At 40.2% G+C, this 14,649-nt stretch overlaps 1 protein-coding gene across 1 annotated transcript; it reads left to right on the plus strand.

Annotated features, from left to right (window-relative positions):
- Positions 1-5,857: 5,857 nt before the first annotated feature.
- Positions 5,858-14,532, plus strand: LOC138972639 (uncharacterized). Its single transcript, XM_070345284.1, has 5 exons — positions 5,858-6,207; positions 6,910-6,978; positions 8,193-8,366; positions 10,213-10,380; positions 11,732-14,532. The coding sequence occupies exons 1-5, from the start codon at positions 5,928-5,930 to the stop codon at positions 12,019-12,021; spliced, it is 981 nt and encodes a 326-aa protein (XP_070201385.1). The 5' UTR covers positions 5,858-5,927; the 3' UTR covers positions 12,022-14,532.
- The last annotated feature ends 117 nt before the right edge of the window (positions 14,533-14,649 follow it).

Here is a 14,649-nt window from a genome sequence, read left to right on the forward strand (position 1 = left end):
ATGTATTGTATGTAAATTGATGATATGTTCTTACTTTCATTTTATTATAATCATGTAGCAGTAGTTTTCTTTACTTGCTTATTCTTTAGCAATTTTTAGGGCGAGGGCCAGATGTAAAAAAGCAGATCACTGCTTACTCCATTACCCTCGTTAAATAAAGAATTGTTCTTGTTCTTGTTCTTGTTCTTGTTCTCTCTCGCTCTAATTCTCTCTCTCTCTCTCGCACCCTCTCTCTCTCTCACTCTCTCTCTCTCTCACTCTCTCTCTCTCTCTCTTTCTCGCTCTCTCTCTCTCTCTCTCTATCTCCCTTTCTCGCTCTCTCGCTCTGATGTGCCAAAACACGCCTGTGAGTGACGCTGGACGCAAACACATACACACACACACACACGCACACGGGCTCTTTTGGGCTCTCTTACTTGCAAGATCAAACGAACTTTCGGTTTTCGGTTTTGTTTTGTTTGCGTGTGTGTTTCTTTTCTGCAGCGTATTATAAAAAATATGTCAAGCCACTTCTGCCACCGAGGATGTTAAATCTGAATTTCATTATGATTGTTTTGCAGTCTCTTATCGCAATTGCGCATTCGGACAGCGGACATGTTGAAGTAGTATTAAGTATAACTGTTTACGCAAGCACATTTTGGCCCAATTACTATGTAGGACAGTGTAGTTTAACACTTGATTCGGTTTAAAAAAAGAATAAAGTTTCTTACTTGCATGTTTCTAGCTGGTCTTGTTGCCGGTGAAGTACTCTCGATACTGTAGATGTAGATATTGTTGTTGTAGCAATTATGTATGCGGTCGGTGTTGTTTTTTCCACCACAGTGTTACTTCCATTCCTTAACTTTGGTTTGCATTTATTTCATCACTGCTGATACATTCGCAGGAATATCAAGAAATGAGCGCTTCTGTTGTTCAAAGTCCCTGATCCGGAAGAACGACCGGTGTAGAATGGTAGTGGTTTGCATCAGATTGTGACGCCACCAGGAAGGTCTAAATATGGTAGACCGCTCGAGCCTAAAATCAGGTGCCAAATTTCTTGGCTTTGCTTGCTTTAGAAGTTTCTTGTTTGTCTATCTGTCTGTTTGTTTATTGGTTCGATTGTGTGTGTGCTCACTTAAATTGTTAAAGTAAGGCTAGGTGGTCAGATTGTGTGGTTGGGGTTAGTGGTGGGGTAAAACGTGTAGACAAGTACAGCGACAGTGTTTGTGAAGGAAAGATTATAAGAATGAGACGGCCAGGGGTACTAGTGGCATGGATGTCTTTACGGATACACCTGAAACAGATAAACTACAAGCGTTCTAAAGTCAAGACTCAGAAAACAAAAAATGGATACTGCAAAGGAAGCTAAGTTTTGTTGTCTCATCTACTTGCCATGATTTGCCTGCTGTGTAAAATCACTGTTAGGTCGAGGTTCTTTTCAATGTTATGTATTGCATTTCATTAAGCCTAACTTGCCTTTCGAGTGTTCCTGGACACAGTCAAAAAATCACTTAGATATAGACCTTTCAAGCTCATCCATCATCCGTCTAAAATTGCAAAAAATGCAACCCACAAAAATGCTAATAACTTCTGCATCGGTCGGCTGAATTACTTCATACTTGGTGTGCATTAACTTCGGCTTTTGTGTGACCTGACAACATAATGTTTGTTTAATTTCAAAAAAGGTTTCCGAATTCAAGGATCGACTCAACAGAACGAGATTTGATTTGAGCGGTAGCCAACCTAACCCGATTTAACCCCTTCAGATTGTTAGCTTTAGGATCATTTGAAGTACCGTGTGTCCATAACAAATGAAATTTTACAAAGGAATTTCCTTGAACCTAGCTGTAACTGATTTCTTCAGGTCACCGATGATGTTGGGGTGAAGGGAAAGTTTTTGTATACTCAGACATTCAGATAATCCAAAAGGTAAAAGTCTGGAGGGATTAAATCAGGTAAGTATGGCTTCCGCTCAATGTCAAACCTCGTTTTGTTGAGTCGATCCCTGAAAACTTTTTTTGGAAATTGCACAAAAGTCAGACCATTTGCCATAAACACTTACAAATCTGTAGACTGGTCGTGCATAAGCTGAAATTAATGTACACTGTATATGAAGTAATTCGGTAAGAAGATGTATACGTTATTAGCATTTTTGTGGGTTGCTTATATTTTGGGTCACCTGTATAATAAACCGACCATAGAGCGTCGTCCACCCGAACTAAATCTTCAAAATCTTCAAAACTTGAAATGTTTAAAATTCTGGGTAGGAAAATCCTTTCATGCAATGACGTCAGCGCCATTATCGCGATTCGTCAATGCATTTTGGAGCCGGACTACAAAATAATGTCGGTCACACTTGAAATTAATGCTACTTCAGGTATCAACTTAACTTACCTCGAACAGTGAGATCGACAGAACGTACAGAACAAAAATACGAACGGAGACACAGGTTTGAATTGCTTAACTGGCAAGAATATGTTTTTAAATTTGTTTTATTTCTCAACTTGTAGTTCTTGTATTTTATTCATTTTAATTAACTCCAAAGGTGTTGTGTAGTTTTGTGAATATCGAATTTAGTGCCTAACTGTCCGAAGTTGAACAGCTTTCCCACAGTCCCTTATTCTACTTTTAGTCTGGGATACCCCCCGTCTTTTTGTAGAAAAGATCAAAAAGCATATGTATCACAGCATGTCGACTGAAAGTAATGGTGGTTGGGGGGTTGTAAGATCAAATGCTTCTGCTTCTTGTAAATAAGACTAATGGCTAACAGAGACTAGCTGTGCGTGTTTTAATGCGCCGCGTCAGCAGGGTTTTAGCAGATGTTCGGTGTTCATCAGAATTGAATACCGATAGTATGATCAATCACAGAATCTGCTTCATTCTAAACCAAGCTTGATTGAATGACAATTCTAAATGATACTTTTGACTGCATTTGACAGCCATATGTGGAGCAATCACGTTAAAAATACACACAATGTCATTTGACAGTTGCGTGTATGCGCTAACCTGCTGTTATCGTAGTAGAGACTATCGCGTACTAAAAGGGGAAAATAATGCACCGCCTATTCTGCAACAGGTAGCCAAGGCGGATTTGAACATTCATGAGCACCTGGTGCGTTGGACTTTCTCAGACAGTCTTCTGTTTTTTATAGGTTGACAAAGCACAGCTGATCTGAAGATGAAAAAGTCGTGATTTTCACCTGGTTTCAAAAGAGATGTTACCAGGAAAACTGTGCAAATGTCACCGTGTGTTGTTAGGATCATAGGATCATATTTATCACTCGTTAATTTCGGTAGCTCTTTCCCATACCTTCCCCGAAACACGCACCCCCCCCCCCCCCCCAAAAAAAAAAAAACCCCCACCCCCCGCCGTCTCACACACACACACACACACACACACACACACACATACCCCCCCCCCACACACACACACACACATACACCACCACTCCCACACACACACACACACATATACACCCCCACACACACACACGCACACACACGCACACACACCCAACCCGACCCCGAGGGTGTGATAATACATTATATATCGGTTAGTCTCTGATTTCTAAGCCCATTTACAGCAACAGTTTCTCATTCGCGAGCGTAACTATCGACATGCACTTACTGGTCTACACTAACGGCTTGGCAGTATATATGGCGCTTGATAAATGATACATTCACGACTGACGCGGTATTTTTTTCCGGGGGAGGGTCATTCAAATTCTGCTGCAACTCCTAAACTACTTACAGGTGTGAACTACACAGAGTTTGTTTACTCATGACAAAAGGCGCTCTGTTTGTAAATAAAGAGGGGGGGGGGGGGACGAATTGAAGACGAATAAGAGAACAGATAGAACGTCTGTCCATCTCTTTGTACCCGTATAAAAACCAGGTCGAAATATCCTTTGCAAAAATATGTTAATATTTACCGCGGAAGGTTACTTCATGAGCCATTAATTGTTTTCCTGCATTATCTGTTTGAGATTTTACACATTGAATAACACACAAGAAGAAGCTTTCTAATGATCGTCCCGAAGGTCACTAAATGTGTATGTTAATCTTTCTCCATTTCCACATTTTGTTCTACGGGAATATACGACCTCCTGATAATATATGAACGCATTTTGTATTCTAATTTTCTAGGTCACCCCAGGTCGGACCGCCCTGATATGGCCCTTCGTGGTCGGCTGGGCGTTAAGCAAACAAACAAACAAACAACCCAGGTCGGTCCTTATAGTGAATCACCTTATCCCCTGATTGATTTTCTCACGTTGCACATTCAGACAATATAGGAGCATTCATTGGCCACAATTATTTAGGAAACGCCCTTTAGAAATGTATGGACATGATTTGTTCAACCATTTCATTTTTGCCAGGTCTTCATTTTAAGCAGTATATAATTATATGCAAGAAATTGTCTATCAGTTGATTCAATTTGTGTTTGTTTCTTTGTTTTGTTTTTGTTGATATGTTGGTTGGTTGGCTGGTTGTTTGTGTGGTTGTTTGGTTGTTTTTGTGTTTATTTTTGGGTGTTTATTTTCCAGGTCGCTCCTTTTAGTCCTGTATAGATATGAACTGATCTGCTAACTCTATTTTTGTCGCTCTCTTTTGCATTGATCCATGCCTTTATTTAGATCTCTCTCTCTCTCTCTCTCTCTCTCTCTCTCTCTCTCTCTCTCTCTCTCTCTCTCTCTCTCTCTCTCTCTCTCTCTCTCTCTCTCTTTCTCTCTCTCTCTCTCTCTCTCTCTCTACCACCCCCTCTCTTTCTCTTCCTTCCTCATTATCTCTCCCTCTTTCTTTCAAACACACACGCACACACTCACATATGCGCACGCGCAAGAGCAAGCGCGGACACACGCTCAAACACACAGTCACATACAGACACATGCACACATTGATGCAATTACTGACAAATTAATTCAACAAAATAATTCTCACTCTGTACAAAAAGTAGCTATGTGGTAGCATTTGTGCATGTTTCTTTTTGGACGGGTGCTCGAACCGCTTGTGAAAATCTGTACGGATCTATTGGGATTTAAAAATGGCTGACATGTGAAGATAGAAATACTACCTTGTTAAAAGTATATGTACGTATTAATATAGCTAGCTGGCTGTCCGTCTCTCCGTCGCGACCGGATGCACCTTATATGTCAACAAAAACAAACAATGTGCTTATAGTTTACAAGTGCACTTAAAAGTGTGTTGCGGAAGATTTCTTTTCCCGATGAAGGCAGATGGTCCGGCCGCTGCGTAGTGTCGGCAGGGAAATAAATCAACATGTGACAAACTGCTGATTTAGTATACTCATTTTATTGCCAGCAAATGTGAAGGGTAATTCAGCAGTAGGGGTTTCCACCAAAGATGCCCTGTTCTAGTAAAACTATTTGCTGTTTTTTTGGTCTGATTCTTTGTTTTATAGAATCAAAGGGATGGAATGACTCCTGTAAGTATTACCGTTCTGCCTGTATGAATGCATTGCTTTTTCTTGAGAAAAAAATGATTCCAAGAAGAAAATACTGTGGTCTGGGATTTGATGCTATTCCTGGGCACACTGATTTTTGATTTACCAGATAAAATAATCTGTACAGGTTTCTGTTGCCTCTTCAAGTATATGTAAGAAAGAGTTAACCTCTATCATTTTTATGATAGCTTCACTTTTATATGTTTAGTTTGTCTATGTTCCTGGGGGTAAGTTCAACGTTGAAGAAGACAAAGAAGCAGATTAAGAATAGTTTAAGGAAGAATACAATAGAAGAAGTAAGAAATACTTATATGGCAAAGCATTGCTTCAGTGTACATTGTTTAGAAGAGCACACACACACATTGTTTTCTCGATTGTATGAACACATTTATCTTTTGACTCTATTTCAGGTGTATTTTTCAAAACTCAAAGCAAACCAGTCGTCGTGGAAGAAAACTCGACAGTGACACTGTCATTCTCAGTAATGAATTCATGCGAAGACTCCGAGAGTTCTCTGCTGAACATCAATGTGCGACAAAAGAAGAAACATCCTCCACATTGGCGTATTTGTAATCTCGATTTTGTCAGAGGAATATGCTTTCCTTCACCGGGCTGTACATGTGACAATCTCTCGCAGAATATTTCTGTGGAGAGCTACGTCGAGGGCTCTCGGTCCCAGCAGTGGGAGCTGGTTGGGACACTGCAGAACAATCTCACATTTCGGACAGAGGTGCTGATACAAGTGAAACAACAGAAAGTTCAGAGTAAGTCATGGCAGAAGTCTTCTTCTTCGTCTCAAATTGGTTGATGCATGTTTTTTGGGTTGTTGTTGTTGTTGTTGTTGTTGTTGTTGTTGTTGTTGTTGTTGTTGTTGTTGTTGTTGTTGTATAAAGTCAGCTTCGCAATATTGGTGATTCAATGAGGGTAGGGGGTGGGTTGTGGGTAGGTTACAACTAGAAAGTAAATTTGAAACAGACAGACTCCTAATGTTCCAAAACGGTAATCGTACCTTCAAATAAACTTAACTCTACTGATTGTTGATGCTAGCAAGTACACCACTCGTACTAACGACTGTCATAATGAGAAGGTCGAACAATAATTCAAACCTTAGAGTAAAAGATACTTTTTAATCTGTATTAATACGCTAGTGGCTCAGCGTCAATTGTATGTTTTTATTATTTTTCTGTTTCTTTTGTTTTAATTTGGTTTGGTTATTTAAAGCATATTACTGGTACGTTTTTGAAAGCAGCAAAGGTAAACGTACGTCTGTGTGTGTGTGTGTGCGTGTGTGCGTGTGAACGTGTGTGTGTGTGCGTGTGTGTGTGTGTGTGTGTGTGTGCGTGTGTGTGTGTGTGAGTGTGGGTGTGTGTATGTGTGTGTGTGTGTGTGTGTGTGTGTGTGTGTGTGTGTGTGTGTGTGTGTGTGTGTTTGTGTGTGTGTGTATACTTTTCGTGCTTTTTATTTAGGTACAGAAGCTTCCCCCGACCCCAGCATATCCACATCTCTGGAGGATTTCACTCTTACTTCGACAACAGGTGATGGCGATAGAGCACGTACATACTAAATGATATGAATACTTAATAGATACATTTATGTTACTGATGAAATTACTGAGTTAAATGTTTGATGGTCTGAGTATGAATTACAATAACTTACTTTACGATTTAAATATTAAATTACTTGATGATTTAACATAAACATTTACTGAATGAAATTACTTTAAGGGGCAAAGTAGGAATTAGAGTTACTGTCTTAAAGGTCGTACTATTAAATTACCAAATGATCAAATCCAAAAAGACGGACTTCCAAGGCTGCAAATAACAAAGAAAGAATTAAACAATAAAGGCTAATGGAACGTTGCATTTTGTCGGATCAAGGAAGTTATGTTTGGTTAAATTATAAATTGCTTTTTGTGATGTTTTGGGTTGTGTTTGTCATACTCTCAGTATGTATCTGTTTAGTAGGTAATGTATTATCTTAATACTGAATAGAAAAACAAATTACTCAATTATTGATTTATTATTGACGGGCGCTGTGGCGGGGTGGTAAGACGTCGGCCTCTTAATCGGAAGGTCGAGGGTTCGAATCCCGGTCGCGGCCGCCTGGTGGGTTAAGTGTGGAGATTTTTCCGATCTCCCAGGTCAACTTATGTGCAGACCTGCTAGTGGCTTATCCCCCTTCGTGTGCACACGCAAGCACAAGACCAAGTGCGCACGGAAAAGATCCTGTAATCTATGTCAGAGTTCGGTGGGTTATAGAAACACGAAAATATCCAGCATGCTTCCTCCGAAAGCGGCGTATGGCTGCCTTAATGGCGGGGTAAAAACGGTCATACACGTAAAATTCCACTCGTGCAAAAAACACGAGTGTACGTGGGAGTTTCAGCCCACGAACGCAGAAGAAGAAGAAGATTTATTATTATTATTAATTACACTTTTCAATTATATGACTGAACAATCTCAATATTAAAAAAATGTAATTACCTAAGCCTAAATCCTGAACAATTAATTACCTAATAATTCTAATTCATTTCTTAATATTTATGCTACAAAAGTAAGAAGGTATCTGAGTTAAAAAGATTATATGCAGTCCATTTTTCTAACATTATTAGGACTCGTTTCCTGTTTTTGATTTGAGTTTCAACAAATCATTATTGTTTATGTGGAAACAATGTCAAAATTATCAAACATCTGTATAGTCATTATAACATGTAGCAAGCATTGATTCATTCAAAATGTGGTCATTTCAGAGCAAGTCCCCAGCCCATCTGACGATAAAGACTCAAGTAAACCTTCAAATAATGACAAGACGGCTGACATGACACCAACATTTGGATTCATTCTGCTGGGCGCTATCCTTGGATGTGTGTTTTTGATGGTCCTTGTCATGGCAATATTTCTCGTGATTCTCTTTAAAAGAAAAGGTAAATTGCTGTTAAGACTGTTTCTGTCGCACCAGGTACTGGTATGAGTCGTAAATGTGTTTCTTTGTTTGTTTGTGTGTTTGTTCGTTTGTTTGTTTGTTTATTTCTCTTTTTTGGTATTATGAAGACATCGTGATTAAGCATATTAACCGTAAGAACATAGCATTTTAAATTTGCAAAGAGTGTCTTGCATAAATATGACAAGAATATAGTTTGTCTGAAGTAATTGAATTTTGTTTAGAGGAGTACACTAGTGAAAGCAAAATTCCAATTGCTGCTTTCTTTCCTTTTATCACATTTTCAGCTTGGAAGGATGGAGGGGGGGGGCATATAATGACTTAGCCTGATATAACAATAGTTCAAGAATTTCAAAAGCAATTGAGTGTAATCTTAATTTTATGAATGACATACGCCTTGATTGCAAAAGTTTTTTTTGAATTCAGGATTTTACACAGCACTTTCTTGGTAATGCTTGTATTTAACTTTCTGTAAGGTTTGCGTGGTATGCTGGTAGAGCTATTGGCTGCCAGTGCCATTTCTCATCTGTGAGAAAATAAAGTTTGTTTTATTTGACTTGACTGAAACCTTTAAGGAAACTTAAAGGGCTTTGAACCACCAAGTTAGCGTGCAGCAACAGTTTTGCGCTTGCCAATTTTCTCCCCAGCATAGTTGTTGTTGTTTTCACCTATGCTCTTTCTGTGTGTGTGTGTGTGTGTGTGTGTGTGTGTGTGTGTGTGTGTGTGTGTGTGTGTGTGTGTGTGTGTGTGTGTGTGTGTGTGTGTGTGTGTGTGTGTGTGTGTGTGTGTGTGTGTGTGTGTGTGTGTGTGTGTGTGTGTGTGTGTGTGTGTGTGTGTGTGTGTGTGTGTGTGTGTGTGTGTGACGGAGTGATTGAGTTTGTGTTACTGTTTGTCAATTTCTTACGTGAGCCTTGATGGCTTCGCCTCTTGTTTCAAATGTATCAACACTGGGAAGTACGAGGAAATAAGTCTCCCAGTATCGAACCAACACAGTCAAGAAGTATTGGATTTAATCCAGGCATGTTCACGTTATTAAGTGAACGACCTCGCCCGGCAATTTAAAATTACAATCGGTTTTGTGTTTGTTTTTTACTTTTTCAATATAGTTGAGATTTTGGACCCCAACAGGTTCGGGTCCAAGGAGCAATGGTTAAAAGGTTTAGATGGGTGCACGATCCGAGTGTTTGAAACATCAGCGTTCAATGTCGAAGGCTCGGTGTTCATATCCCGGCTGCGCCTTGTGAGTTAAGGGTGGACCTATTTCCAATCTCCAAAGTCAGCTTATGTGCAGACCTGTTAGTGCCCTATCCTCCTTGTGTGTACAAGCAAGCACATGACCAAGTACGCACGAAAAACATCCTGTAAGGCCTAAAAAAAAAATAGGTGTGGTTACGGTAACCCGACCTACCCTATTTTTGGGGGCCGACCCTATAACTTTTTATTACATTTGTCAAAAAAATACCCCAAAAAACAAGTAAACGAGTGCAGAAAACGCAATGAAAGCGACAGCGCCCGAGTCGCACACTTATTTCCCTGTCAAGTACTGAAGTAGGTTTAATTTGTACACATTAGAAAAAAAAGTTAAAAAAAAAGAAGTGATTGCCTACCTTCCCACCCTATTTTTTTTGGCTATGTTACCGTAACCACACCTATTATTTTTTTGGCCTAATCCATGTTAGAGTTTGGTGGGCTATAGAAACACGAAAATACCCAGCATGCTTCCTCCCAAAACTGAACTCGGTTGTTTAAATAGTGATATGGGGGACGGCTTTACACGTTAGAAAATACATAATACAATATTTGAAATCTGAATATTGCGGATCTTTCAGGCAGAACACAAAGTGTACCCCCCCCTCCCGCACCTCACACATTCAGACACCCACCAATGATGGATGCCGTGATGTTCCACGCCCAGGCTGCAGGACAGGACCACAGGGAATCCTTTGTCAGCGTGCAGGGTCACATCTACCACGAAATTTCTGACGACAGTGAACACTGTATGAAATTGTTTGCCTGTCTGCCTGGCTGTCCTTTTGTTTGTCTGCGTGCATGTGTGTGTGTGTGTTCCTGTCTGTATGTATGTATGTATGTATGTATGCATGTTTGTTTGCTTATCTGTATATGTACCTGCAGGTTTTGTGTGCCTGTTTAAATGTCTTTGTATATATGTCAAGTCATATCATATCCGATGAGATGAGATTAGATTGAATAACATTAGATAATATTATATTTTATGAAATGTGCACACTATCTGAAGAACCATACAAACTACGCGGCACATAGCGTAGTGTATACTGGAAAAGAAGCTGTCAGTTTCTGTGTTACATGTATTTGCAATGTCTTCCTCCCACACTTAATGTCTATTGACGATTCCCATCTCATCAGAAATCGTGCCCTTCATCACGCTGGATGTACAATTTCCCTTCCAAAGGTTTCAAAATAACAGCCAACAACCAATGCTTAATTTCCACTCACTATCAGTATTAGGGCGAAAGTGTTTTTGATACACATCCTCAAAATGATCTGTGGACGTTCATACAAAATTGCAATGTGTTGTTCTGCCTTAGTCTGCCGAGTCAATTTCAGCCAGGTGTTTTGTTGTTGTTGTTGTTGTTGATGTGTTTTTTTAACTTAATTCAGCCGGAAGCTTCTCCGCCCAATAAGCTATGGTATATGTGATGTGCTTCCCTATATTAAACATTGTTCACTCAAGCAGACAACGATGTTTTCGAGAAGAAAAAAGTGCATTGTACTTGTACAGCGTGTGCCATTGAACAATAGGATTGTTTTATTAGGAGGATGACTGTTTCACAATCACAGTGAAGCATTGTTATACAAGTTATGTATTTTGCCTCTTAACGGGAAAAATATGAAACATTATTACTTTTAACTTAATGTGCGTTAAATAATAAGTTTGAAGTATCGGTAACTTTCTGAGTGCTTCAGTGTTCATGTTGTACTTGTGTTACCAAAACTGTATGAGGTGACTCGATGTTAACCGCTGTGTGACAGTTTCATTTTCAAATAACTTTTACAAATATGTCAATCATAAGTGTGTCTAAGTCTTTGTATTTCAATCAACGTTTGACTCTTCAAAGCTTGTATTATCTTTTAATTTATTTCGGTGGGTTGGTGATGTCCTGAATTTCGCAGCAGGTATAAATGAATGAGTTAGACACCGTCCTATGTCACCGCCTTTGAGTTACTTCGTAGGTGAGAAAGAAAGGCAGGGGGGGGGGTACTGAGTGGGGTGGCGGGTGGATGTTGTGATATCGAGTCAGTGATGTTCTCTCTTACTTAATACCATTTAGTTCAGTCAATTGTGAGTTTTTCTTTTGTTGCTTCCAGCCAGCCCCGCTATCAGTACGGTGTATAATGAGTCATCATTCTCGTCAGAAGACAATGGTAATGGGTCCGATGGCTACTTGCATCCAACAGGATCAGCGTCGGACATTGCCACAGCTACGAAACAAGTCACACCTGTCTCAACTTCTACGGACACGAAGGAAACGTGTCAAGAAGGCAGGTCAGGTCACACAGAACGGGAAACCAGTGGCGCGATAGAAGTTACTGATAACAGCCCCGCGGCAATCGCTGAAAAGGAGCCACCCTATGAAAACATTGTAAACATGTCATAAGCATGCCCTAGAAAGACCGCCTGTGGCCGAATGCCAATACGAAGCAGTCTCACGAACACAACGAAATGCAGTTTATACAGTCAGGAAATACTGACACACATGCGACAGGGAAAAAGGAGGGGGGAGAGTGGAAGGGGTTAAGAAACATACATTGACTCTTGCTACAAACAGCCTTGCAAGCCCGCTGACAACTGAATTGAAAGGGACCCTTTACAAGGACGGTTTCAAAGTACCTAGTGTAATCCAGGCAAAGACAAACAAGGCCGCTTGTTGGAAAAGTCTCAAGAGGCCGATAGATTCGATCAAGCTAAGCTCAGGCAACAAACCTTGCAAATTTCCAGAAGCTGCAATCTGAAGCGACCTATCTCTGATTCTAGCAGACGATCTCTCCAATGTTTAACACAAAATCAGCAAACTCTCCTGTCACATAGAACGTCCATTGTATAGAGCAATGTTGAAATGAAGTTACCGGTCTGAAACATTTCGTCGTTTCTTCTGAGACAATCCTTGTTCTCTTATCATCTACAGATTTACCGCAGTCTTCACCACGCGAATTCCCAACAGAAGTCAGACTTTCGAACATACAATCTACGTAGGCAAGCATGATACGTCATGACGTCATATGATTCCTAACATATTGACGTAATGCTAAGCATCCGGTTATCTCGAGTTTTCTCCGTAATACATGTCCGTGGGTTTTTCAATGTTCGATTATTTCCGTGGCTTCATGCGGAAAGGGAACCGTCGTCTGCAATCAACGACATGGACTATTCTGGTACTTGTTGCTGACAAAAACATGATTTTAACACAGAATTTAATGTCAGAATAGCTATATAAACGCTTTTGTGTTTTCATCGTAACAATAGGGTCTGATATTTAGACTCGAACAAGTATAATGCGACTGGTCTTCGACTCGTCGGCATTATACTTGTCTCGTCTAATATCGGGCCCTATTGCTACGCTGAAAACACAATAGCTGTTAATATTCTCGCGCGCACGCACGCACGAATACGAGAACGTTACACTTGTAATTTCACAATTGTCATTCCATAACACAGAGACCCCAACTTACTTCCAAACAGTAGATACAATATACGTTAGTTCTTTAGCATTACAACTTTTAACAAAACTTTAAATAACTGATCTGCAGCAGCAACGTTCGGCGATGAATTTATTTCCCAGAGTCAACGATGTGCAGACTCGCCTTGGTGTCCGAACACCCCCGTGTGCACGAAAAAGAACCCAATTTCACAGCAAAAGTCTCAGGGCTTGGAAACATGAATACACACATGCAGGGGGAAAAATGGGTAGCGCCGTTTACTGTATGGCAGCTCGCTTTTCCCAGGGAGAAAGGAGTCCGAATTTCCATGAGGGTGACCTCACAGGACTATGTGAATCTTATCCTTATCCTTATCCTTATCCTTACTGTCCGCATACAACATGCATCACACACACTGTCGAGTGCCTACAAAATGGCACTGCCACATCGTCTCCATGAACAAAGCAAAAACAATTACACGCAGTCAAGCGATGTACTAGTATCCACCAACTGTGATGCACTGGCTGCATCTAATCTTTTCAACACCACACATCAAAGCAACCGGCACGGTTGGCCCAGTGGTAAGGCGTCCGCCCGTGATCGGGAGGCCGTGGGTTCGAACCCCGGCCGGGTCATACCTAAGACTTTAAAATTGGCAATCTAGTGGCTGCTCCGCCTGGCGTCTGGCATTATGGGGTTAGTGCTAGGACTGGTTGGACCGGTGTCAGAATAATGTGACTGGGTGAGACATGAAGCCTGTGCTGCGACTTCTGTCTTGTGTGTGGCGCACGTTATATGTCAAAGCAGCACCGCCCTGATATGGCCCTTCGTGGTCGGCTGGGCGTTAAGCAAACAAAGCAACACATTATGGACGGAAAAATTAGTATAGAAGATACTTTGAATTATAGAGGTTGGCATTAGAAGAAAGAAAACAACGTAAGGGGTAAGTATAAGAAAATGTTAAAACAATATTATGTCACTATGAAAACAAAAAGTCATAACAAGTTAATTCAAGACCTTTCATCGGCCTAAAAGTAAAAGGTCAACTCTGACATCCCGTCCACACATATCAACTTTAATGTTTAAAATATTCACGTGAAAATCATGAGGTTAATTTTGGAGAAAAAAACATTCATAAGTCGTCTAGATGTCAGCAACTTCATAAAAACTATTACTGTTTTTGGAGTGACCAAAGGTGACATTTAATTCAGATATTTTTTTTATTAAATAATAAATGTTGCGTTGTGTTCTGTGAGTGGAGATTGTGTTTCATTGGTAAGCTGTGTTCAGTGTTGTGAAAACAAGATCGTGGTATGTTGAACTGGGGAAAAAATGATATTAACATTATGATGAACATGACCATAAGAGTGTGAAGTAGAACAACAACAATGTTGTCCATCAAACAGGTGTATGTGGCGAATGATTCATGAAAATGTTCAAGAAGCTATATACTTTTGTAAATAAATTAAAACAAGAACATTTCTACTATGTGTAAAGATCGATGTGTTTTAGTGTATGTGTGTGTGTGTGCGTGTGTGTGTGTGTGTGTGTGTGTGTTTGTGTGTGTTTGTGTGTGTGAAAGTGAGTGT

This window comes from Littorina saxatilis, linkage group LG8 (genome assembly GCF_037325665.1).
Source record: "Littorina saxatilis isolate snail1 linkage group LG8, US_GU_Lsax_2.0, whole genome shotgun sequence".
NCBI lineage: Eukaryota > Metazoa > Mollusca > Gastropoda > Littorinimorpha > Littorinidae > Littorina > Littorina saxatilis.

What these genes read in the sequence shown, in the direction of transcription:
- LOC138972639 (XM_070345284.1), top strand. Translation starts at nt 5,928, where the DNA reads ATGAATTCATGCGAAGACTCCGAGAGTTCTCTGCTGAACATCAATGTG. An exon ending in GATTCTCTTTAAAAGAAAAG is followed by an intron (nt 8,367 to 10,212) that starts GTAAATTGCTGT and finishes CGGATCTTTCAG; the next exon opens with GCAGAACACAAAGTGTACCC. An exon ending in TTCTGACGACAGTGAACACT is followed by an intron (nt 10,381 to 11,731) that starts GTATGAAATTGT and finishes TGTTGCTTCCAG; the next exon opens with CCAGCCCCGCTATCAGTACG.